The sequence below is a fragment of the Clinocottus analis genome, unplaced genomic scaffold (assembly GCF_023055335.1).
Source record: "Clinocottus analis isolate CAN_PGR_092001 unplaced genomic scaffold, fCliAna1.0.p SCAF_15, whole genome shotgun sequence".
Taxonomy (NCBI): domain Eukaryota; kingdom Metazoa; phylum Chordata; class Actinopteri; order Perciformes; family Cottidae; genus Clinocottus; species Clinocottus analis.
The window spans coordinates 3802374-3826401 of NW_027175876.1; the positions used below are offsets into that span (position 1 = coordinate 3802374).

Sequence of the window (24028 nt, forward strand, 5' to 3'; positions counted from 1 at the left end):
GTAATCAATTCAAAAAGTTTTATTTACCTGCCAAACAGTACAGCTGCAACAGTTGTACAGTGATTTCAGCTGCAACAGTGGTTCAAAGATCTCATCCCACAGCCTCTTGTGAAGTAAAAGGCGCGTTATACTGTGTTCACACCAAAAGCATTGTGAATATTCACAGGGTTTTTTGGTGTGAACGCATTAGTTATCAATGCCTTGTGGTCAGTCTTAGTAAAATATATTGGCTTTCAAACATCATTTATAGGATATGTATGTATAATGTTATTTACAAGCAATTTATTTTCAGCCTAAGTTGCCAAGTTGAACAGAATGCTTCGTACTGCTGGAGGAAACCATGACTACGTAACCAAGAAGTTTCCCTCCCTTTTTAACTGCAAAGGTTTGAGAAATAAATGCCAAAAGAGCAGCGTTACTGGAAGTGAATATCACAGAAGTGTAATGGTTCAGTTCCAGTGTTTTAATTTAATCCCCTTCTCTTGTCTTTCATTATTGAAAAGTTGTATAAAGGACCAGTTGTTTGATAGCACAGCCTTTATGTGATGACACAACCTTTCATCATGAGTTTTCATTAACTTAAACATAAATCAAGCGGCGGAAGCTGCTGGCACGTGGCCAGAATGTCAAAGCTCACGCTGGGAATGCATAACTTCATTACAATGAAATACAAGACCCCTCATTCTCTCTATAATGCGGTAAGGCAAAGGAACGTCAACATTAGCAGCATTTCTTCTTGAATCCTTTATCAAAAAGATCAAACGAATCAGATTATTTCAGATTAAACATCACCAGCAAATGATTTAAGACCATTTTGTATTTGCTTGACGAAAAACAAAAGTCAACCTCCCTACACATGGCGGCAAAGCGACAGCGGACTCCTTCAACGCCGGACGAGTTCGACGTCTGGACGTGGGATGCAGCACTGACGGGGTGAATGTAAAATGGGGCAACAAAGGAAAGGAAAGGGCCGGACTTAACGTCAAAGCAGATCTTTTTTTTTTCCTCAATTTAAACAAAAGACAGTATTGAGGACGAAACAAATAATCACATTTTATATGTACAGCAATTAAATAAAACTAAAGAAAAATAAATCAGTTTACACACTAATTCTCAATTGACAGTATTTCATTTTGTCATTATTTAACTTAAACTCCATAATACTCCAGTGCTCCTGCCTCACCCCAATAATAACCTCTAGTCTTAAACACTGGAGACACAGCAACAATATATTACATTATACGACACTTTCCTGTAGTCTTAATACAATTTCATGCATCAACATTATTCCTTTATCTCATTTCTTCTGTAACATTTCAATGGAAACATTCAACATTTATAGTTATGAGGTTCTAGTTAAAGAGAGCAAAACGCGTTGATGAAACCTTGTAATTCGGAGCCTGTTGTGCGAGTTCCAGGTCAAACGTCGCATTGCCGACCTCAATCTGATTACAGTGTGTTCTACAGCAACGAAAAATCTCTTCAAGTATCACGGCTGAAGACTTTACAGCGGATCTCAGTTTACATCATTATTAGTCTCTCATCCACACACACACACACACACACACACACACATACAAAACACAAGAGTCACAAAATGGAATAGGCATTCAATCCTCCTGTGATTTCCAGACATTCACTTCAGAATCGGGGGTAGTCGGGGCTTCACACAGAACTTTGTGACGGAGTGTAATCATGTTAGAGAGAGAAGATATATTCCCAACAGTTTGTTGAGGGAAAAGTAACTCCTCTCTGAAGATGCTTTGGGGAGATCTTTGGGAAATGGCTGCAGCGCTCTTCTGTCGCGGGAGGTTGAGAAAGCGAACCTCTGGAAGGGTCCGACTGTGCTGCTGCGAGTACTTCCTTTGATTCAATCCAACAGCTCTGCGATACCCCTCTCTGGCCATCTCACTTCCTGTCTCTCTGGGTGTGGAATCATCTCGGTCTAATAGGGGGCATCAGGCAACATCTAAACAAACAAGGGCAACAAAGTGAACCGTCAGCTGCTGGGACACACACAAAATTCAAATAAGAATACACTACAATGAAGTCAACTGCCCTTTTTCAACCCAAGATTGGTCATTTCACTGACTTTGTCGAGCTCTCTCCAGAGCCACAAAAGAGGATTTCCCCTAACGCTGTAGCAGTGTCAATGTTATCAGATTTAAAGGATGATGACCCCCAAAGCTAACTGCAGTGAGAGACTTCTTCTGCAAACTTGCAAAGAGAATATACCAGAGGAGAAATTCGGGGCAAAGCAGAACAAGGACGCTTCCTGACCTGGTCCCTGCTGGACTGAGATATCCTCTATTGCACTCAGAGGCTTTAGGAGGCCGTTCTCCATGAAGGCTAACACAGGAACTCTCTTCTTCTCCTCCTCCTGCTGCTGCTGCTGCTGCTGCTGCTCTTCTCCCTCAGGAGGAGACAACCTGGAATGTGAAGGCAATACAATCACCTCTTCAAACTCCCCGTTCTCCCTGGAAAAAACAGAAGACGGAGAGGAAAATGTTACTCTCATTACAGCCACCAATGTGACAACCTATCATCACAAAAAACATGTATATTGTACATTATGTTTGCTGTAAATCTACCTCTGGTCAGAACGGCTCAGTGCCGCGGGGTTGGGCTCAGGTTGCCGACCGTTTTCATTGCTGTTGTGCGTCGGTGACGCCGTCACTGCAGATGAACTTGGAGCGGCAGGCGTCACTGAGGATGAGAGAAAACCAGCACAGCAGTGAGAAACGGCATCGTGGGAACAACTGAAGTGGATCTATTTGAAAAAGTATGATTCAGTTTTCAGAACAATAAAAGAAAGTCTGATTATAGAAAACAAATTCAGTTACCGGCGCCATCTCCATTCCTGCTGGGAACCACTTTCTACAGACGGGAGAGAATAAAAAGAGAGTGAACACAGGTTCTTCATGGTTTGTCGGACACCACATTTCGGTTTCTGTTCTGCCTTTACCTTTTCTGCTGTGTCTGAACGTCTTGTTCTCTTCATGATCTCATCCAGACGCTGGTTAAGAAAAAAAAAGTTGTACATGCTGCACACAAAGAATACTATTTTTTAACTGTGTGTGTGTGTGTAAACAAGCGTCACCTTTTTTCGCTCCAGGCGTTCGGCCTCTTCTTTCTGGAAGTGCTTCTCTCTCTCCTGCTTCACTCGCTCCGCCTCTTCTCTCTGCCGAGACTCTTCCACCTCTTTCTAAAAAACAAATACGCCCACGGAGGAGTTTCATTGAATCGTTCGGTCAACAGACGTCTGCAAAGAGTGGCCGTTAGATTGCGTGTACATTTCCTCTCACCTGTTTCTTGAGTCTCTCTGCCTCCTCTCTCTCTTTCTGAAGTCTCTCTTCCTCCACCTTTCTCTCCTCCTCCTCATTCTTCCTCGTCTCCTCTGCCTGACGCTGAGCCTCCTCCCCTCTCTTTGCTCGCTCCTCGGCCTTGCGGCGAGACATCTCCTCTTGCGCCATCCTGTACAAACACAGAGGAATCCCATTCGAGGATACGGCCTCAGTATTATCCCTCTCTTTGCACTCTGGATCACACAGTTCACAAGCAGCTTACCTCCTCTGCTCCTCCTGTTGCTTTCGCTCCTCTTCCTCTCTCTCTCTCTGCTCGCGGGCCAGGCGTCGGTTCTCAGCCAGGATGCGACTCGCCTCCTCCGGATCTGTGGTTCCTGCTGAGGGCTTGTGGGCTGGAGGACTGCTTACTCTCTCTAGAAGGAGCATTTGAACCAGTGTATTTTATGAACTGATGGAATACATAAAAACAATCCAGACTGCATGACAATGTGGACGTGAGAAGGGTGGTAGCTGACCGCTGGCCGCTGCTGCCGTCTGCTCGCTACTGGTCTTGTTCTGACCCAGTGGCTGAGGTCGAGGCTGAAGGGGACCCAGAACCTGCTCTTCTGCCCCATCATCCGGGGCTGTGATTGGTTGGGGACTCTCCGGTGTGACTTTGAAAGGCCGAAGATTTCCAGGGTCATCTGGTCCAGGCGACTTAAGCAGCTTGGGGGTCGGGGGACGCCCTGCTGGCTTTTGTGGAGGCCTGTGCGCAGGAACAAAATACAGTTTTCACAGAACATACTTTAATTACTTTACTTGTACTCAGCCTGTAACCTTGTGACACCCTCTCCTATTGTGCTCCCAGTAATCCCTAACTACAATTTGTGAGTTATGGATTATTTGGCTCATTCTGTCAGGATATCATGGTTGTGTTCTCCTACCTGCCAGGAGAGGGCGTTGTCCCTTTTCTGTTCTTCTTGCCTGGCGAAGAAGAGCGCTTTTTGGGGGGCAAAGTGAGAATGGGAACCAATGGGAGCGACAGGTTGCTCCAGGACTTCCTGACATTGTCTCGGTCCTTCTGCTATTGGTGCAGCAGATGGAGGGAAATAATGAGATAAAATAAAGTTATTCAAAATAGGCGGGATCTTGGCATCAAAAATGTCCAAAAACGCCACACAAAGTTATCAGGTGGTACAAAGGGAGCGTGTATACCGACCCATGTTGTCTGACTGACAGCAGTAGGAGATGATCATCAACCGGATTAGACTCAGACAGCCTTTCTTTGGCCGTGCGTTACCTCGGGCACCGATTAAAATATTGACCTTTTCTCAATAAAACAAGCTTACAAGGCTTGTAGGCTTGTACAAGGCTACAAAGCTTGTGGAAGAGGCCAAAACAAAAAAAACGGCAATGACCTTCAGTTCAAGTATGTTAACATTACATACTTGAGGGTTGGGTTGTGTCTGAATTATGAATGCGTTTGTGTACATGTATGATTTATGAGTCTACGGGTCCCTGTGTGGAACAAATAGTACAGGACTAAAACTGTAATGGTATGAACTGTGATACTGCAGCAGATGAACAGGACAGTGTGTACAGTAATGTGTGTGTCCGTGTTTGACGAGCACAAACGCAATGTGTCCGGAAAAAAAGTCAACATCAAGACCATGAATTTCACAAACGCAAATAGATTCAAACAGATTATCATATCAATACAACACATGGGAAAATAAGCACCTAGCTTTTGTCCCAACTCACATTCATCACAACTCATATCGCATGTGCCGGTTGATGACATAACCCACCTGTGTGGTGCCGGTGGTCCTCCTGCGAGCCGTCGTGGTGGACGATGAGACCGTCCCCTTGCTGAGGCTCCTCTCCTGGCTGCGGCAGTGGGGAATCGGCTGGGCCTGCAGGGCTTTGAAGGACATGGAGCCCATGGGGTGGCAGGACACTGAGCGAGGACAAACAGGCATGGCTACGGTGACGTACGAGGCGGGAGTTCGGAGTGTTACGGGGAAGGTGTGGAGCAGGGCGGTGGGAGTGGTTGATGAGCAAAAAGTTTGATGAACAGGAGTATGGAGCAGGACATTGAAAAGGAGAGGAAGGAGCGAGAAGGAATTATTACAGAGAAGGTGTGAGTTTGGGAGGATTGAGAGAGATGAAAAGAAGATGATTGGAAGAAACAGAGAAGAGAAAGAAGGTATTAGTGCTACAGACTGGAAGCACAACTGCTAGTATGTTATACTTTTTAAAAGAAGCATTTAGTAAGACCAGGTTGAAGAGTGAGAAAAAGAAAACACTTTTAAAACTCAACGCAGGGGGGAAAAGTTCCATTCACTTTGTGCTATCACACTATCGGAGTGGTGTGGCAAACCGACCCCTGCTCTACAAAGAGTCTGAAGCAGCTCTACTTTGAAAATGAAAACAAGTGTGCATGCAGAAAAATACACACAACACATAAGAAGTGCACTTTCACACGCCGTACGCAACGTTTAATGTGTAAAAGTGTGCAGCATGGAGGAAAGCAAAAGAAGACGCAGTGATCTGTGTGCAGGTCAATATAAGGAGTTGTTGTGTCTGTGCGTGTAAAGAGAGTGTGATTACTGCAAAAAACGCACACACAAAAGTAAAGAAAAACACACCAGAACAAATAATACTATAGAGACAGCCAGAAATACACGCACAAGACTCACAATGACTATGAATGCACGTTATTTAAAGTCATATTTCAGCGTGTCTTCTAAAAACAAACTAAAGCAAACACACACACCCACACACACCGTCTGAAGCCATTGTTGCCGTGGTTGTGCGCGTGTGTGTGTGTTTGTGAGTGCTTGGAGCGCCTGACACAGGCTGGCGTAGGAAGCTTCAGACGGTATAATGCTTTAAGTCTCGCCAAATCTGATTAACATCCAAAACTGTTCTGTCAAGAGGCCAAAACATAAAGAGCGTCAATACGTCTACCAGCTGCGATTCAAAGCTTTGAGCGCAAACGTCGTCCATTCCCCTCACGGCTGACCATGAGCCAGGAGGGGGTCTCTCATGTGGGATGTGTGTGTATATTACCTGTTTGCTCTCCAGACAGACTCATAGCACTGCGGCTACGAGCCAAGTAGGAGTGCGTCGGCTGCTGCAGGCGGTTCACCACGTTGCTCTCCCATGGCGTCAACGGGAGACGGCGCAGGCCTGAGCGCGCACGCACACACACACGCACACACACACACACACAGACGTAACATATGAGGTTTGATAACAACTTAAAGTATTAACTGGCCACTGATTAGCCTTAACAATCAGTCAAAGCATATTAGAAAGTACGCACAATTAGGGTATTTGTTACTTAGTTCATTCCCTCGCACTGCACAGCAGGGTAGGCGAGTTGTGAGCATGCACAGGCTGATATGTTACACCTACACCTGCATGCACTAGTTTGTTTAGAAGGGAGGCAAACAGCCTGAAGTGAAGCGCAAACCAAGAGCAAACACAGGGAGGAGAGCAGTCAAATAAAGAGTGGAGAACCAAAGACATATTACGTCTGCATTTTAAGAAATTGTCTTTAAGCTTGGAGAAATAAATCTGGCAAATAGTTCAATCGCTGAAAGATTTAAGGTTTATGCCATGCAGTCATTGCTACCTTGGTCGGCGTGTTGGCATATTGTACATAAAGTGGAGCATATAAGGGTGAAGTAGAAAATTCCACAATTAATGAATCTTCAGGATAAGGGGATTTGCCACTTAGAAGAGCCAAAGGACAGTTTATCAAGCAAATCATGCAGCACTGCTCGTCCTGACAATGAAGCAGAGTTTCAGGGTGAGGGGCAAAGATACAACTGGTCTGGAAACTGTGGAGAGGAACCCGAGTCTCTAATCTACACCTCATTGTATTCAAACAATGGCATGGTTTCAGAGTGTCGCGCGTGATGTTTCTAACAGTGTCCGTTCAAGTGTGCAGAGATTTTCTTGGCAGCATGAAACTTGGCACGTGGTAAAATGTCATGCCTATAATTATGTTCACGTCTGATTGTTGGGTGTTAATTTTTCAGCAGGGGTAAAAAAACAACAAAAAAAAACAGCGCACAGTGTTCCCACAAAAACAAAAAGATTATCCTGCAAAGGATTAGAGAAAGGGGTCACGCTAGAGAAGGAGGGGAGTGTTGGGGGGGGGATCTTGATCCCTCTGATAAAACGTGCTAACACGTGCACAAATATAGTACATGCCATTTGATGATAGCATTGTAAAGATTGCTCATCATATCATTCTGTAAAGTAGGACTTCTATAACGATCTACACATATTGTTATAATAAGAACGATCGTTGTTTTTGCAGGGTGCTAACAGCTTTTTGTTTGGAATTCCTCAACAGTTTCCAGCCCATAATCTTTTTGAGTTGCGCCATAGTGTGTAACATATAATTAGGGGAAGAACCAAGCTGCGAAAAGTTCCTAGAAAACACCTGTGTTTTTGTGTTGGGTAGTCTTTCCTTGGTGGAGGCGGGGTTTGGACTGAGATTTGCTAATGACAGGGGAGGAGGCTGTTCTCATCTGTAAGCCTGTCAGCAACATATAAACATCAAATAATACATAATCTAAGGGTTAAATAAGCACTAAATATTAATTGATCAATACCACTCCCATATCTGTTAATAATGAACAAAGATCCAGCAGCGTGTTAGATTAGCCCAGTTTAAAGACTGAAAACCAGTGAGAAGAGATGCCCAAAGATTGTGTTGTCTCGACCAGCGCCTCTAAAATATATATATATATATATATATATATATATATATATATATATATATATATATATATATATATATAAGGTTGAAAAGATAACCGTTAACAGTACAAATATGGGAGTGGGACACATCTTTTCATCTTATTCTCAGCAAGAAAAAGTGTAATTCTCCAAATGTTTTCATTTAGTTTTTTGTCTCTCAATGTCACCATAACGCCTCATTAAATACATCAAACATTAGACATTAGATGGTCACAACAAACAGGATTGACATGAGATACAGACAAAGGCGGTGGATACTGTTGTAATGAATGATCTTTGTGTTTGTGTGTTCAAGATCATTTTCATTTCCATTACCTCGGTCCGGTGAGTGTAGGAGTGTAGCAGAGGAATAGGAGAGCCGCTTGGTAATAACAGGGTCTGTGTGTTTGGATAAATTCATTGTGGAAACTGACCGCCTTTCAGCATCTAGAAACAAAGACAAACACGATAAAACAGATTTAAGAGACATCGAACAGGTGGACAGAGAATGGGAGAAGAAAGAGAGAGCTGGAGCTAGAAATCTCTCTTTGAACGGTTACACAAGTCTATTCTGGTTAAATCGGGTTAGATATAAAAAACTTAAAAAAACTACCAACATGTTGCTAGAGGGGAGAAAATATTAGAAAATGAATTAGTGCTAAATAGAGCTTATGCAATCTAAAAATGGAGCTATAATGGTTTGAATGAATGTGTCTTGGGATGTAAATCAAGTTCAAAACTGGATCTCTACATGCAAGAAAAACAACAAACACTAATACTGCCATTCTCATTGGCCTACATTTGCACTAATGCCAGTGCTATAACGCTGCGGTACGGTTACAGTGCTAGAGCCAGCGGTCTAACACTGGCCGGCTAACTTAATATTCACATTGGGAGGTCACTCCGTATCTGCGGTAGTGATTGAAAGCACCCTGCATGTGCTCCAGTCCAGCAAGGTCGAGTGGATAGAGGAAAGCCGACTCGACAAAACCTGGACCAGGAGGGGAAAAGGACAATGGCAGAGATACAAAGAGCAGAGAGGAGGAAGAGGGAAATCCGAGAGTGAGGGCAAGAGAGAAAGAGAAAGTGAGGAGTTGAGTTTGAGAGTAAGGGAGTGAGAGAGAGAGAGAGAGTGAGAGAGAGGGAGGGGCAGAGCAGGGTGTGAGTCAGCAGTAACAACAGAGGGCAGGGGATCTGCAAAGTTCAAATATACACATGGCAGAACAATACTGACACGCAGAGGCAGGCAGACATATTTACACAAGAGACACACTGTCTGAGATCAGGGAGATATGAGATTTAAAAAGTATTCAATAAACCAGAAGTCACTCTGATACTATCAATGTTGTGCGTTTCTGCAGGTACTGCGTGTTGTGAGACGGGTGAAAGTACCGGCTGGTGTGCTGGGAGTGTTTGTCTGCAGTTGCCCTCCCCAAGACCACCGGTTGGGCTTCTGTCTGGTTCTCTGGCTCCGCTCCAACGTCCGACGGATCACCGCCTCATGACGAGCCTTCAGTCACGAAAACAACACCACAATATCAGCGTTAAAAAAAACACACACACACCTTAATGTGCGAATACTGAAACAACTCTGCTGTGAATGGGCACTCGTGGCGTGTCATGGTTGATCTACGAGCACGAGGTGTGTTTAGGGCACACACCAGTCGTAGAAATACCCGGCGGATACAATCTCTAGACTCATAATGAAAGCCAAACCACCCGGTTTATCTAAAACTTGAGAATTTTATAGTCTCTTGATGCATCAGTGTCCCAATGCTCATTAAATCAAGAACCTAATTAGAGCCTGAACTTACTGCAAAGAGAGTCACTAACTGAACATGCAACTCATTTAATATAACATTATACATAGACATGGATGGCTCTAAAGAAACTGCACCTGAAGAAATCCCAACATTTGAAAGCCGCAGCAGGCCTCAGTATTGGATGTTTTGGCGTGTGTTTGTTGGACTGGCAGCTTATCTAATTCTTACCTCATCTTTTACAAACTTTTATTTGAATTGTAAAAGCACCAATAACTGCACAAATCTGACCCAAATCAAAACTTCAACACACTGCTTCCATGTTTCTCCACAGTCTATATGGTGCGTGAGTACAAGCTGGATATTAATTCAGATTAGAAGATAGGAGTCTGCAGTAAAGTTCAAACTCCAAATCATTAAAGAGGAAAGGGGCATAGAGCGTGTAAATGGTTCACTAGAAAATATTATTTATCAGCCTGTTTGTGATGAGTACGTTGCCCTTCCGGAGAAAGAAGCAGATTGTACTGCACAGGTGTAGACAGCACCATGAGTGTCAGACCTTGTCTTCTTCCAGTTTCTGCCGTCGTTTCTCCTCCACGGCAACCCGTCTCCTGTCCTCCTTGACTCTCTGCTCCTCCAGCCGTCTCCTCCTCTCCTCCACCTGCCTCTCATAGTGCAGCCGAGCTCGCTCCTCACGCGCCTGCCACTCGGCCTCCTTGACAGCTGTGGCACGCACAAACACACACACACACACACACACACACACACACACACACACACACACACACACACACACACACACACACACACACACACACACTCAGTTCATAATGATTTGATGCACATGCATTAGTGTGTTCATTTTTGCTCACAAGCTAAAAAAAAACAACCTGGTACAAACACACAAGCCACATGCACGCACACACGGGCTTATAGCAGCAGTGTGATGGGTCAACTGTAGATCATGTGACTCGGCTTTAGCTCTCAACACAAAGCAAATCCCTCGGCCCCTCAGCTGGGGCCCGAGGTATGACCACTGTACAACAGTATGAACACAAACACACTTCACTGATATAAAACAGACACAGAACTCCCTCAGACCCATCTGTTGTGGTACGTCACATACAAAAAAACCCACATATTCAAAAACACAAGCCTCCCTAAACCCTGTACCACGGCCTGACCCATTATGCAACATTGAGGCCATGGCAACAGGGGTGCCTGGCTTCAGACTGGACTTTATGTAACACCCAGAAAAAATGGGCCCTTCACCACAGCACCCAGCAAGTTCAGCTGGGATATGTTGCGGGAAAGACCAGCAAGAAAGTGAGGGATGCATTAAAAGCCTCCCGCACACTCATGCACAGTCTACAGGCGAACGCACACAGTTGAAGAATACACACCGTTCTGTTTCTCACGCTCCCCCCGGCGCTCACGGGCTAACCTCTGTCGCTCGTCGATCTTGTTGAAGAGCAACGAGTCTGCAACCCAAACAACTGTTAACAACTGCTGTGAAAGACAGAAGCAATCCTGTATAATCTCTATTCACACGTGTGCGACATATTTATTTGCGTGTGCTAGTAGAACTGACCTGTTTTGGTGGCAGCATTGTTACTGGGGCTGTTGCTGGTGGTGGTGTGAGCCGGGGTGGGGCCGGAGGTCGGGGTCAAGGTGGGAGTGTAGGTCTGCCCGGAGCCCGAGGAGCCGGGGCGGGTGGCTGAAGACGATCTTCCATCCTCCGATATATAGTGGGAGGAAGACGCTGGAGAGAAAACCAGTGTCAATAACAAAAAGTTGGCAAGACAGAAAAAAATAAAAGAGAGAAAGCAAGAGACAGAGACAGAGAGAGACAGAGACAGAGACAGAGAGAGAGAGAGACTAGGATCATTTTACATTTGGCAGATCCACCACATGCACAACTGTAATAAAAGTGTTCCATTCAGTAGCATCTCCATCTGTCCTCTATGGGGAAAATCAAAGGATCGGTTCTGCAATGTGTCCACGGCAAAGAGCTTTTAACCCCCAGAAATATGTCAGACATATGTCAAAGCCTGGGAGTGTCCATGGCCAAAAAATAATCAAGTAAATCAAGGCCGCACTTCATTAATTTGTTTGCACAAGAAAGAAGGTGGATGAACCACGTGGCATCGTGCATGACCAGGTTGTAACTATTGTGTCGTGCTCACAAATAAATAAAGATTGTGGGAACAATTTAATTACCGACCATGACAGCGTGTTTGGTAGTTTTCTGTGTGTATGTGTGGGTGTGTGCTGTGTGGGTGTGTGTGGGTGTGCCGTGCCATCATGGTAAAATGTGGTCTTGGAGACGCCAACTGTAGCAGAAACGACCACAGAAGCGGCTTTGCCAGGTGTTTACATTTCCGCAGACAGATTCATTCACTGTGATAGCATCACAACGGTGCGAGACGCAATCAGAAAACTCTACAGGTGTATAGATGAGATCAAAGTGAAGACAAGAGCATGACATGAAGATGGGTATGGTCCTTGTAAGGGTGTCAAGTTTGGATAGGAGTGGTGAAGGGGGCCACTTTTATTGGAAGAATACAGATCATTTTATCATTTATAATTATTGTGTTTCAGCTATTTATTTTTTTCTGAACACATAAACAAACAAATGAAAATACACATTTATAATATGTGCTACCGTCGGTTATGGCGCTATATTTTGTAACCCTAAAGGGTTGCTTGGGTGCAATCAGACACATGGTATTATGTTGTCTAAACTCTAGCTGTGTGAATGATGCATGCGAGTGAGGAAAAACTGAATGCAAAGCCAATTGACAGTCTGCGTGTGTCTAAGCTCGGTTTTGGGCAACATTTGCAGGCGAACGTCTGCAGTGTAAGCCTGAAGGGAAACAAAATGCGGTGGAACAAAACTGTTCTCCCAAGCGTTCCCTGTTTGTTGCAGTGTTCCCACTCAGCTCAGAGCTAGGCTATTGATTAATGACACACACCAACAGGCTCAGGGTGACTCAGCACTTTCAGGTGAGCCTCCTGGACACAGAGCTAAACATGGGCCTCATATGCACAAACAGATGAGCCTGACCCAAATATTCCAACATGTGCACACTTTTGTGATTTGGGCTCAAACTGTCAAGGATCCAAAGACAAACTGTGTCAAGGTGGAAACTAATTAACTGAACGAATTGAACACTATGCAGTGATACTGCGGGTGCCACAGACACCAATCTGTCCCAGAAAGTCGTCCTGACCCAGACTCGACTGACAAACGGCCACACGCTGACTCTACCTGAAATAGCACAAGCTGAAGCCGCTAATCTTACACTTCTCTCCATGGTTTCTTTATCTCTTCACTTCAGTGACTCGTTAGTTCAGTGGGGTAATTAACTATGCCGGTGGCTGAGAGGAGCAAAGTACGAGTCTCAAAATCCACTGCGACAGGTTGACCCTGATGCCTTGCTGAACAAGCTCAAGTACACTTTGCATTCCGACGCCTCCATTGATGTATAACCAGACCAGTCTGTGTGATAACCACATGCAATTAGGCACAATGGACTGTTTTCACGCACTGCTACACTTCATAGTTTATGACGTGGCATGCTGCAAATACTGTTATAGATCTAAACGGCCATAGCCGTCTCCACCCCAAGTCATTGAGGTATTTTGCAGAATACCACAAAGGACGTGCAGGACAAAGACAGGAAGTCATAGCTGCAGAAGTATTGCATTTCGTAGTCTGTGGACATTCACGTAGGTGTGTACACAAGTATTAACAGGTCTACCCTGCCTCTGGTGCAGCGCCATTGAAACTGGTTATATAATGGCTATTGTGACAGGAAAGGCTGGGCCCGGATAGGTTACAATAATGTCTAGTCAATGAATGTATTCTTTCCCCCTAAAGTAATTGTCCTTGAGCAAACGATTAGCTCATTATGAGAAGAGTACAATGCCCTGCTGCCAAATACTACACTGAGAATTATAAGCAACTTCCATAAAGAGGTCATATGAACATAAATTTGCTTCGAAAATACATAAAGGAGCTCTTTACATTTGAGTAAGTTAACTTTTAGTGGCCATAACTGTACATAATAAGCCAGTGGTAACAGGCTAAGTGCTGGGAACGCTAAGAACCACACTAATAAGACATAATTCTTTACCTTACAAATTCCGGCACAGAAATACAGACAACAACAACACCAACTGGTCAAAATAAAGAAAACAAAAAGCGTTGCATTGCTAAGCATATGCTTACGAATGACTGACAATGAGGAATAGCAATGAAAAACAGGTGTTTATCATAACTTAAATACAGTACAGCTGGTGTGCAAGATAAAATGTGGCTAATATTTTACCAGTGGAATTTGAATAACAGACAGACGACCTCTTGTCTGTCAGTATTTGCAAATATGGCACATGAAGCAGGTCAGGGAAGTTGACTGATGGCATGTCAAATGTGTGTGTGTTTGCATGTGTGATGCATTTCCACTTCTGAGAGCATATGCTTGAACACATATTGCATAACAAAAAACACAATTAAACCTAAAATACACTCTGACATCTCACTAACTCTACAGCCAGCCCAGCTTTGCTCTACATCTACTGTCCCGAGTTAGACTGAAAACATGACATGATGCAGCTTTTTGAACATAAAAAAATGTCTATGGGTGTGGCTTTGCATAGTTAACCAGACAGAGACAAATAAATAAATAGAAAACTATGAACTAGGGTTATCCTCTTTCTCAGACGAGGTGAGCTGAGGTCAAATCTGCAGATGAGGCTGTGTGCAGATGAGGGCAGCACAGGATTTTAACTTCAATAGATGAAGCCTTTTGAAATGAAGGACAGAGTACACAGAGATGAACGCTTTGAATGCAATCCACACATTGAAAATGAATCGCAAACCTAACCGGATTTTGCTATCCTTCTAACTCATCTGCCTTCACATCCCATAGAACATTTTTTGTCGCACAAGCAAAATGGTGTATTGATAACCAAAACAAAGTGCTGCATTTTGCGTGGAGTGTCAAACTGAACTTAGAACACAATAGTCCATTGTCCACCATCACCATCACGTGCAATGCTTTAAGAGTTTATTATGCTGGATTTATTCCTGGTGCAGTTTGCTTCCTCCTGCTGTATTTCACAGCCTTGTCCATCTGTTGCTAAAGTCATTAGACAAACAAACCTCCATAGCAGAAAGTATAATTGCTTGCATGCACCAGAAACCCATTCAACAGCCTTTGCAAACACACCAATGACAATTATATTTGGAGCATGGTGCTAGCTCCCAGTCAACCTGCAAAAACCGAGCTTGCCACTTTTTGCTCCCTCCATCTTTCATCAAAGATGGCGGGTGAAAGACACAAGGTGCAACACTATTGAGGTACTGCAAATTTATCCAAGAAGGGGTTTTCATATCCATATTAAGTTAACTGTAAAGGACCAGCACCTCTTCTGTTAGTTTGATAAAAAATATCTCTCTCCCCTCAAGTGGATGTAAACACCCTTAACTTCAAGCTGTGCTTTAATATCATAGTCATATATCAATCTGCTGGAGGACTGAGCCAAAGCAACACTGTCCCGTTGCTGACAGACCGTAGCGTACGTGGGTTCATTCCCTGGCCTCCACCTTGTTCAACCTGTGCCGATTTATCAATGAGGCAGAAGTCCTTGGATCAAATCACAAGTCTTTACCTGGAGGTTGGTGCATGATTCCAGGGGTGCCAATGCCAGGATGTGACCTGTTGAAACCCTAGCTATAGCGCCCCCACTCCGACTAGTCAGATCGGAGGGCCAGAAACAACGTTCCCACTTCCTGTAAACATCTCACACAGTGGAAGATGAGCTCAGATCCAAAGTCCATGGCGCAGTGAGTAGGACGAAGGAATAAGCAAAAAGAAGAAATTCCAAAAAAAAAAAAGAAAAAAAAGGGACCACCCAAAAGGGAGAAAGAGAGAGGGGTCAGCTTCGGTCGGTGTCACTTATTGAGCGCCGGCTGACTGGGAGACAGGTTGTGGCGACTCTCCAACCCCCATCCTTTTGTCCATGTGTGTGCGTGTTTATGTGTGTGTGTATGTGTGTGTGTGTTTAAGAGAGACAGAGAGTGAGACATAGGGAGAGTGTGACTGTTTAATCTGCCCCTCTCTCCCTTGGTGTTGGAGTGTGTGTGTGTGTGTGTGTGTCTGTGTGTGTGTGTGTGTGTGTGTGTGTGTGTGTGCAGATGCTCCCCACCCCCAATCTATCTGCATTCACTGGCAGTCAGATTAAATGGTCAGAGCTAGCGATTAATGCTGGGATGTCCGGGCCAGTGGGTAGCAGGCGAGCATGCTGCGTGGCTCTAGCCTCCCCTGCAACCTGAGAGGATTAGCTCGCTGCTAATGCTAAGCTAAACGCTAAGCTCTAGCCAACAGAGAGGCAAAAGCGGCAGGGCGAGGGTGGGGGGGAGGGGGGAGGAGTCCTCATTTCAAGCCCCAGGACAGGCAGTCAGGCCTGAATAACAGGTGACTTCAGAGGAGGGTGCTGATGCATTAGTTGCACATGACACAGGTACAGGTTTCAGCTCAGATGACAGGAGTAACTCATTATGGCGTTGGATGACACGTTTGACAAAAAAGGCTGTGAATATGCTTTTTTATTTTGTAATATCTTAATCTGTTATTGTTGTAATGTTGTCAGGTAACTGGTTCAACTGGTTATTGATGGATTTGTTTAGAGTTAGCATTCAAATTGATATGAGATGCCCATGTCAAGTCAGAGATTATGAATCACTAAAAAGGCGCTCAATCAACCAAAACGCACGTCTACCAACGTCGATCAAAACTCCAAACACTGAAGGACAAGATTTAAGGAGTAATAAAAGGCTGCACGATGCTTGATGAATTTAAAAGTCGCCAAAGGTTGAACACAACCAAACTATCTTACATGCCTTGATGAATGAGGGCATATATAAATGTTTAACGATTTAGCCCCCCTTAAACATAACCTTTGAAACGAAGACAGTTTCACAGTATGAGTCATTTTAAGATTACATTCAAGTATCAAACAACTTAGCCGTTACCTGACTTTACTTAGAGATCAAGCTCACTGCACAAGCATCTCTTCATTCCCAACCCTCTCTTGTCTGTTCTCCTCTATTATTTATGGTTTAAGTGAGACGCACATGCTGGTCCCAAGTGAAAACTGAAAAACCCTCAGCATGAGAATCATGTCCAACACTAAAAGGAAATGCTTTTATTAAGAAATCCGATCAACCTTTAGTGTTGTCTTATTTTTTATTATTCCATGAAGTCAGGTTTAGCTGAGAGCTGCAAGACAGTATAACAGAAGCTAAGTGATTAAGGTTAATCATAAAAACTCCATCTTTAATTCACATTAATATTTGATCAACCTCCTGTCTCCAAGAGCCAAAGAACAAATCCTTCCTCAATTAATCTGTAGTACACGTTATCCTTTCCCCTTTTAAAAAGAACAAAGTAAGAGGCAGAAAATACATATAAAAATGTGACTAAACTAAACAGGTGCTCCGTTGCGTCACATTGTTGTCTATGTAACCCCATTGTCTCAGCAAACCAAACTGTTTTACAGTATTCCACGTTATTGGTTTTAAGGCCAGCAGTGTGGTGCAGAATCAGTTGCTAATACTACAATACCCATACAGCACCACCCTTAGCTTTTTTTCTACTCTAGTTCAGTACTAATTCTTCAGACCTTAATCCCAAATCAGACAAAAATAGTTTACTGAAAGCAACTGTCCCTGGAAATAGGGCACAACAGCAGGTCTCGTCAACACTGAATGAAAACGTATGAAGTGGATGAATGAATAAGTAAACAAACAACACAGAAAATGTGTTGCTCTCAGATATTTGAAGCTCTATACTAAACACCAAAAGCAGAAAGAGAAGCTCAGTAACAAGTTTGCACAGTTATACCTGCTGTGACTGACCGCTCTGTTCACTGATGCATTATAACCAGACGTGTGTGAAGTAGACGGCACCTTCACTCTTGTCTGCTGCCCTTGTGTTGACCCAATCTTGCCTTGTCAGCTGTTTCTACACACACACACACACACACACACACACACACACACACACACACACACACACACACACACACACACACACACACACACACACACACACACACACACACACACACACACACTTCTCATCCGCCTTGTCAGCCACCTGTCTCCAGATAGTTGAGAATGATGGGTTAAGAGGACTTTTCCTCTGCAAGATTATACCCCCCCCCCCCCCCACACACACACACACACTATCCAAGCTCTTGGCACATACAGTATATGATTAAGGTTATTTTAACAAATACACACATCTTCTTTAGTTAAACACTACAACTTTAAATCTGTCTTCAGTAGTTTTACTCCTCCTCTGTCCCAGATATGAAAGCAGTCACTCACACACAGTTTACGAAGCTCAAACATGCACATCCATTTTGCTCTCCACTCAACACTCCTGTCAGTTTCCCTCCATCCTCTTCCTCCATACCTCTTGTCTTCCTCTTGCGAGCATCTCTCCGTCTCTGTCCTTCCTCTTCCTCAGTGATGGTGAAGAGTGCCGGGATAACTGAACGGCTGCCTCCCTTCCTCAGCTTCCACTTGCCCCGCGAGCACCCACCTCCACCTCCTCCTTTAGCTCGTCCTTTACTGTCTGGCATTGCCTGCCCTGTTGCTAACCCTCGAGCCCCTGGCTAACTCACCGTGCCCCTGCCCATCCCACCCTGCAGTGGTGGGTGGGTGGGGGGGAGGCAGGTCAGTGGTAAGTGCCAGAAGATGGTAGGGGACGGGGGGGTCACCCCTAAAAGCCTTCTTCGTAATAAAGACGTAGATAGCTATCAGCTAATGCTAACAGCTAGTTCCTCTGGCTGTACTTGCTCTGTGTCTGAGGCAGCAGAAAGAAGAGGGAAAGAGGACACAGCAGAGAGAGCAGGAGACATGGAGGAAATGAAATTATGAAATGTGACAAGATGAGAGAAAATGGAGACAGTTAAAGAAGGTTAAAGGACAAAGTTTAGAGAGATGATGAGGGAGAGCACGAAAGAGAGAAGAACAGAGCCGCCCACTGTGCCATGTAAATACTGCCTGTGATGGCAGTGCCAGGCAGAGAGATAGAGTGACAGAGACAGAATCTGAGGATGAGCTCTTGTAGTCTGGCTTAGAAAAGAAGACTTAATCCACAAGACCGGCTCGGTCGAAAGCTGGAAAGATTGCAATTCTCTCGACTCCCTCACTTCTCAAGAGATGCTGCTGCTGCTGTCACTACTCTTTCTGCAGCCCCCTTTTTTCCTTCCTTGCCTCGCTCTTGCCGGGCCTGTTCTGTAAACTTGCCAGAAGAATCACATCACAGAGGCACTCTCTCTACACACACTGGCCCACAGACACACACGGGTAACAGAGTGCAGCAGGGCCGTTAAAATATTCAGTGCAAATCCAGCAGTGGAAGGTGAGCCGGTACCGGTAAAGAGTTTCCCTGACAACCGCAGCACAAGGACCAATGATGCAGTGGCAGAGTGGAAGAGCGAGAGAGCAGAGGACACACTTTAATGTAACACACAACTCGGGATGCACGTCTATGCACACACCAAAGCAAATAATGCAGTGCTGGAGCTGCCTGTGTGGAAGGGGTGTGCTCATAGAGCACATGGTATATATGTCCCCGCCCCATTCTCTGCTTAAAGAGCCATCAACTATTTGACATACCAGGGTAGTAAATATGCAAATTGTTCTATTCATGTCCTGCTGGCTCTTTACAGGAACAGGACACGGCTGAAAGAATGTGCAGATCAATAATTATATCTGAGCACTATTAACAGATACTAAGTTGTACTTCCCGTTCATTTCATACACTGACAATATTCTGGATATGAAAGTGTGAGCGATGACGACAGCAAAAAGAGAAGATTTGCTGAGCATGAACCTGTCAGACACACACAGTATGGTGGGTGCCATGGAAGGGAGGGAGAAATATGCCCCCAAAACAGGTATACTGCAGGCCACATTATTGGAGGCTTAGCCAGTAACAGTGCAAACATCAGCCTGAACAACCATTACAGTGGCATGTGGTTACGCAGGCTAAGCTCACATCTACCAAGGCAAATACACACAGAGACTAAACAACGAGCATGACAGCTGGAAATCTTTCTGAAAAACACTGTAGCCCAAGATGGCAGGGCGACAAAATGATTAGACACAATTACTGACACCCATAGAGACAGAGTGCAATTAAGTCCCGTCCACTCGGGAGGGGAAAAACAATTAATCGCTCTCCATCGACTTTGTATTGTGTGAAGGAGCCTCTTTATCACTATCTCCTGCGATAAAACAACAAAAAATTCTGCGGCAAGGTGGGATGAACTACTAACACAGTAAATAACGCAAAACTAAGTTTTTATGAGCTGCCGCTCAAAAGGACTACACAGCCAATAAAACACAAAGCATCCGCAGGAAGAATGAGAAAACTGGGCTATCCTGACTCTCAGTATGCCGAACGTTGAGTTAAGCAACTAACAATGTGTGCAGCTTCAGTATGCAATGTTATTATTGTTAGCTTGGCGAACTACAATAACATGTTAAAAAATAGCTCGCTAACAGCAAACTTTTCCCATCCCATGCTTATCTGGTAGACATATGGTCCTAAAATAATAGAATAGATTTTGACATGATGAAATCAGATGCTATGAGCTAGCTACAGGCATTTTTTCAAGCATTTCAGCCTCTGGTTGCATATTGTTTCCTTTTCGAGGAGTGCACTTTTCAGAGTATGATGCACCCTGTCTCTATAACAGATGCACGTCTTCTTTTGGTTGGTCGTTTAGGTAACCGTTTGTGGGGCAAATAGCCTGATAAAGACTCATTCAGAGCAGAGCATTCAGTAAAGAATCCATTCACACAATTCACATTTCCGTCATACATCTACTGTATCATACAAAGTCATTCAGGACAAGACTCGTCTCCTCAGGCTGCACAATGCTGTACAACCACACATTCATGAAAGAGCAATCTGATCTTTGTCCCTGTAGGATAGAGTAATGCTGTAATCCTACCCTCAGACTTAAACCGGAGAGGCGAGGCTACACACCATTCTCACACCTATTGAATATGTGCATAGGAGGGTCACAGACACGGGATTAGATCAAATATGTTGACTGTCGTATAGACAGATACATTTAGCAATGAAAAAACATACACTTATAGATGCGGTTCATTCAAAGATTAACAACAAATCGAGTTATGCTCCATCCAAGTAAAAGGGCTGATTATCTTTCATGTGAGTCACATAGAGTTTGTTAGCAAAGTTTGTTAACAAAGTAGTTTAGTGAATTTTAAAAGTGAAATTCTTGACTTTCTTTGTTGCTCAGAACATGAACATGTTCATGCAAAGCCTTTGTCTTGTGAATATTTTCCTTATTTAGATGTAGTAACCACATTGTTTTATAGATAGATCTGTGTTGACTACTTATGCAGTTTAACATGGTTTAAAATAAACAACAATAGTTGCATAACAAATAGGCCAAAGGTAAATGTAAAATGCCACACGTTCACACCAGGTAACATGACCAAGCTCTGAGATGGAAAAAATCCATTTGTCAGCTGATAAAGATAGAGATATTGAAACTGGTCTTGCCACCTAGTGAGAAACAAATAAACAGAGCATTTCTGTGCAGGCATATTATGGGGCAACTATTGGATGGCACGGATTAGAAAATGGCAGAAAGCAGCAGATAATCCCGAAGGAGAGTCACAACATTGTAGCCAGGTGGCTGAACACTTCACAGCAGCATGGGAATATAAGATACATACAGAAAGCTTAGGAGAAAGAGGAGACAAAAATAATTAACTGGGAATCTGACAAAGTTACACACGTTCTTAACATTTCATCTGAAAACTTTAAACTAGTCTGTTATTAAAAAGATCAGCTACTGAAGCAAACTTACATGTTGGGCTACAGCTCATTTTATATTTTTTATTATAGCTCAGGGGACATAGATTTCCACTACCACTTTAATGTAAAAACATTTCTTCAAAAAAGTGTGTTCACAACCAAAATAACACAATTTCCTGGTCATATGTTGAACTTCTGCTCAAACCCCAGCAGAAATGACTGAGCATGTAATGGTGACGCATTTACTGGCAAGTGTGTGAGGTTGTTTACTTAGAATTAAGACAACTAGTGGCATTATCAACATTAACACATTAAATCATCAGCCTCCAACACATACGGTATATATATAGATGGATCAGTAATTCAGGAAGTAAACCCTCTGCTCTCAAATCCCATTCAGAGACGTCACAGCAGGATTTTTTTTGCCATTAGCAGCTAATTGAAAACACCTGTTGTGTCAATATTAATGGAGAAATGGCCAGAGCAGAAACATGCAAATACACTGATCAATACACAGAGCAGATATGTTTTGCTTTTTTTCTTCTTGATTCAGTATTGAAGAATAAGGGGATTATTCCCAATATTGTTCTTTCATTGATTCTGGCGACGTCACTGGCGGTACGTGGCCATTGCTTTGATGATTTGCCCTGAACAGAAAATCACTGACTGGAGTTCACACACTGCCAAACACACCACCATTTTATTTGACTTTTTACTATTCAATATTTTAGGCATGTTATTTTACAATATACAAAGAAAAATTGCGATTCAAATTGCATACTGGCCGACAAAATAAACCACTTGCTAAAACAACACACTGCATAGGAGCTATTGAGGAAAGGGGGCTTTTAAGTATTAACATTCACATTTTATCATGCTGAAATAACAGTTTGAGGTCACGTACGGTTTAAAAAGTTTAAAAATGTATTAACACGTGAGATAGAATAACACATATTTAACAAAACCATAAGTTTCTGCCATCCCAAGATCGACCCCTCTGCGCATTCCCATTAATTCACCTGTCACGTCAACTGAGCAGAATGTCAGCAACAGGTGTCCGCGAGCGCGAGGAGGAGCTCAAAAATGTCTTTTCGGCAACGACGACAAGAGGTACAACTGACATTTGTTTTGAGAGAAACGGGTCGTGTTTAAGAAACGTTAAAGCAACCGGTCGGGAGAGTCGGTTTGATAGTTAATCCCACTCCCGTGACCGAGTCTCTCCGTGTAGTTCAACGTCAGCGCTCAAACGTCGACGGAAATCAGCGGACGCTCCTTCAGCCGAGCAAAACTTCTGCTACTTTATTAAATATCGTGCTTTTTCTTTCCTCCTTCTTTTTAGACAAAAGGCTTTTAAAAAAAAGAGTAAGGAAAAACTTTTCTTGTCACTAGGAACTCACCTTGGGACTCGGGAGGAGATGCGTCGCTGCCATCCTGGTCCGCCATTTCTCCTGACGTCAGCTGAGAGGGATCAGCGGCAGGAACCCGAGGGACCTGCTGCGATGATGCCGAGACGGGCACCCTCCTGACTCACCCTCCCACAGGACAGGTGGGGGACGACGCGGGCTGACGTGGAATACACGTTTACACACTGGTGTGTGTACACTGGTGCGTTAATAAACTTCCCACACCACTATTAGTCTCAAACATCACACATTTACTTAATTCTGGGCATTTTAATGCTCCTTCATGAGCCAATAAGCCTCACCTGTTACTTTGGAGAAGTTGCATTATTGCCCAAACCACTTGGATAAGTAATATTTGGTTCATTTATGAATGGATAATGATATTTTGTGCTGCTTGAAAAAGGACTGCTTGATAAACTTGAGATACAAAGGTACAAAGTGAAACATGATCTCAGGTCTGTCTGGAGTATAATGCTGACATCTAGTGGCAATGTGGGTACATCAGCGTCATACCGATATCGCTGCTGTGATCTTTTGACCTTTGGTGTCTATACAAGTTTAACAAAGTGACCAGTCCTATTGGTCACCTTTTTTTTTTTTTTTTTTTACATGTCCTTATTTGTTATATTTCAAATTAATGTTGTACCTCATACATATAGCATCCACAAACATGATGGGGAAATAGAATATGAGTAGAGCATAAAATCAACGTTTATCTGCAAAGCCTAACACCAATGTTGTGCTATCAGCATATTGCTCCTAAACATAGGAGGTATTTAACATATACGATTTGCAGAAGATAATACAAGTTTACAATATGTTTTTTAGGTAATATCTTTTTAATTAGATTACATTCACAAAACACATTGAACCACATGTTCCTTTTTTCAAACCAAAAAGAAACACTTAAAAAAATAAACAGAAACATTCAAACGCTCCTAATT

General features: G+C 43.5%; 1 protein-coding gene across 8 annotated transcripts; it reads right to left on the minus strand.

Moving 5' to 3' along the window:
* Window positions 1-14: 14 nt before the first annotated feature.
* On the minus strand, window positions 15-23161 carry map7b (microtubule-associated protein 7b). Of its 8 annotated transcripts, none has more exons than XM_068577066.1 (20): window positions 23079-23161; window positions 11394-11564; window positions 11206-11283; window positions 10362-10525; window positions 9435-9552; window positions 8932-9033; window positions 8379-8489; window positions 7744-7839; window positions 6357-6476; window positions 5093-5265; window positions 4229-4368; window positions 3821-4050; window positions 3568-3718; window positions 3306-3474; window positions 3101-3205; window positions 2966-3016; window positions 2844-2877; window positions 2592-2706; window positions 2281-2477; window positions 15-1969 (listed from the first exon to the last, which is right to left on the minus strand). In XM_068577066.1, exons 1-20 carry the CDS (start codon window positions 23122-23124, stop codon window positions 1959-1961), a joined length of 2382 nt encoding a protein of 793 aa, XP_068433167.1. In that variant the 5' UTR covers window positions 23125-23161; the 3' UTR covers window positions 15-1958. The 8 variants fall into 8 exon arrangements, with proteins under 8 accessions (XP_068433167.1, XP_068433162.1, XP_068433163.1 ...); XM_068577061.1 differs by lacking the exon at window positions 23079-23161 and adding an exon at window positions 18289-19328 and having other exon boundaries at window positions 4229-4365; XM_068577062.1 differs by lacking the exon at window positions 23079-23161 and adding an exon at window positions 18289-19327 and having other exon boundaries at window positions 5093-5241.
* Window positions 23162-24028: the final 867 nt, after the last annotated feature.

What these genes read in the sequence shown, in the direction of transcription:
- map7b (XM_068577060.1), bottom strand. Translation starts at nt 18,457, where the DNA reads ATGCCAGACAGTAAAGGACGAGCTAAAGGAGGAGGTGGAGGTGGGTGC. An exon ending in TCTGTCTGGAGAGCAAACAG is followed by an intron (nt 5,266 to 6,356) that starts GTAATATACACA and finishes ACGTCACCGTAG; the next exon opens with CCATGCCTGTTTGTCCTCGC. An exon ending in CTGAGCCGTTCTGACCAGAG is followed by an intron (nt 2,478 to 2,591) that starts GTAGATTTACAG and finishes TGTTTTTTCCAG; the next exon opens with GGAGAACGGGGAGTTTGAAG.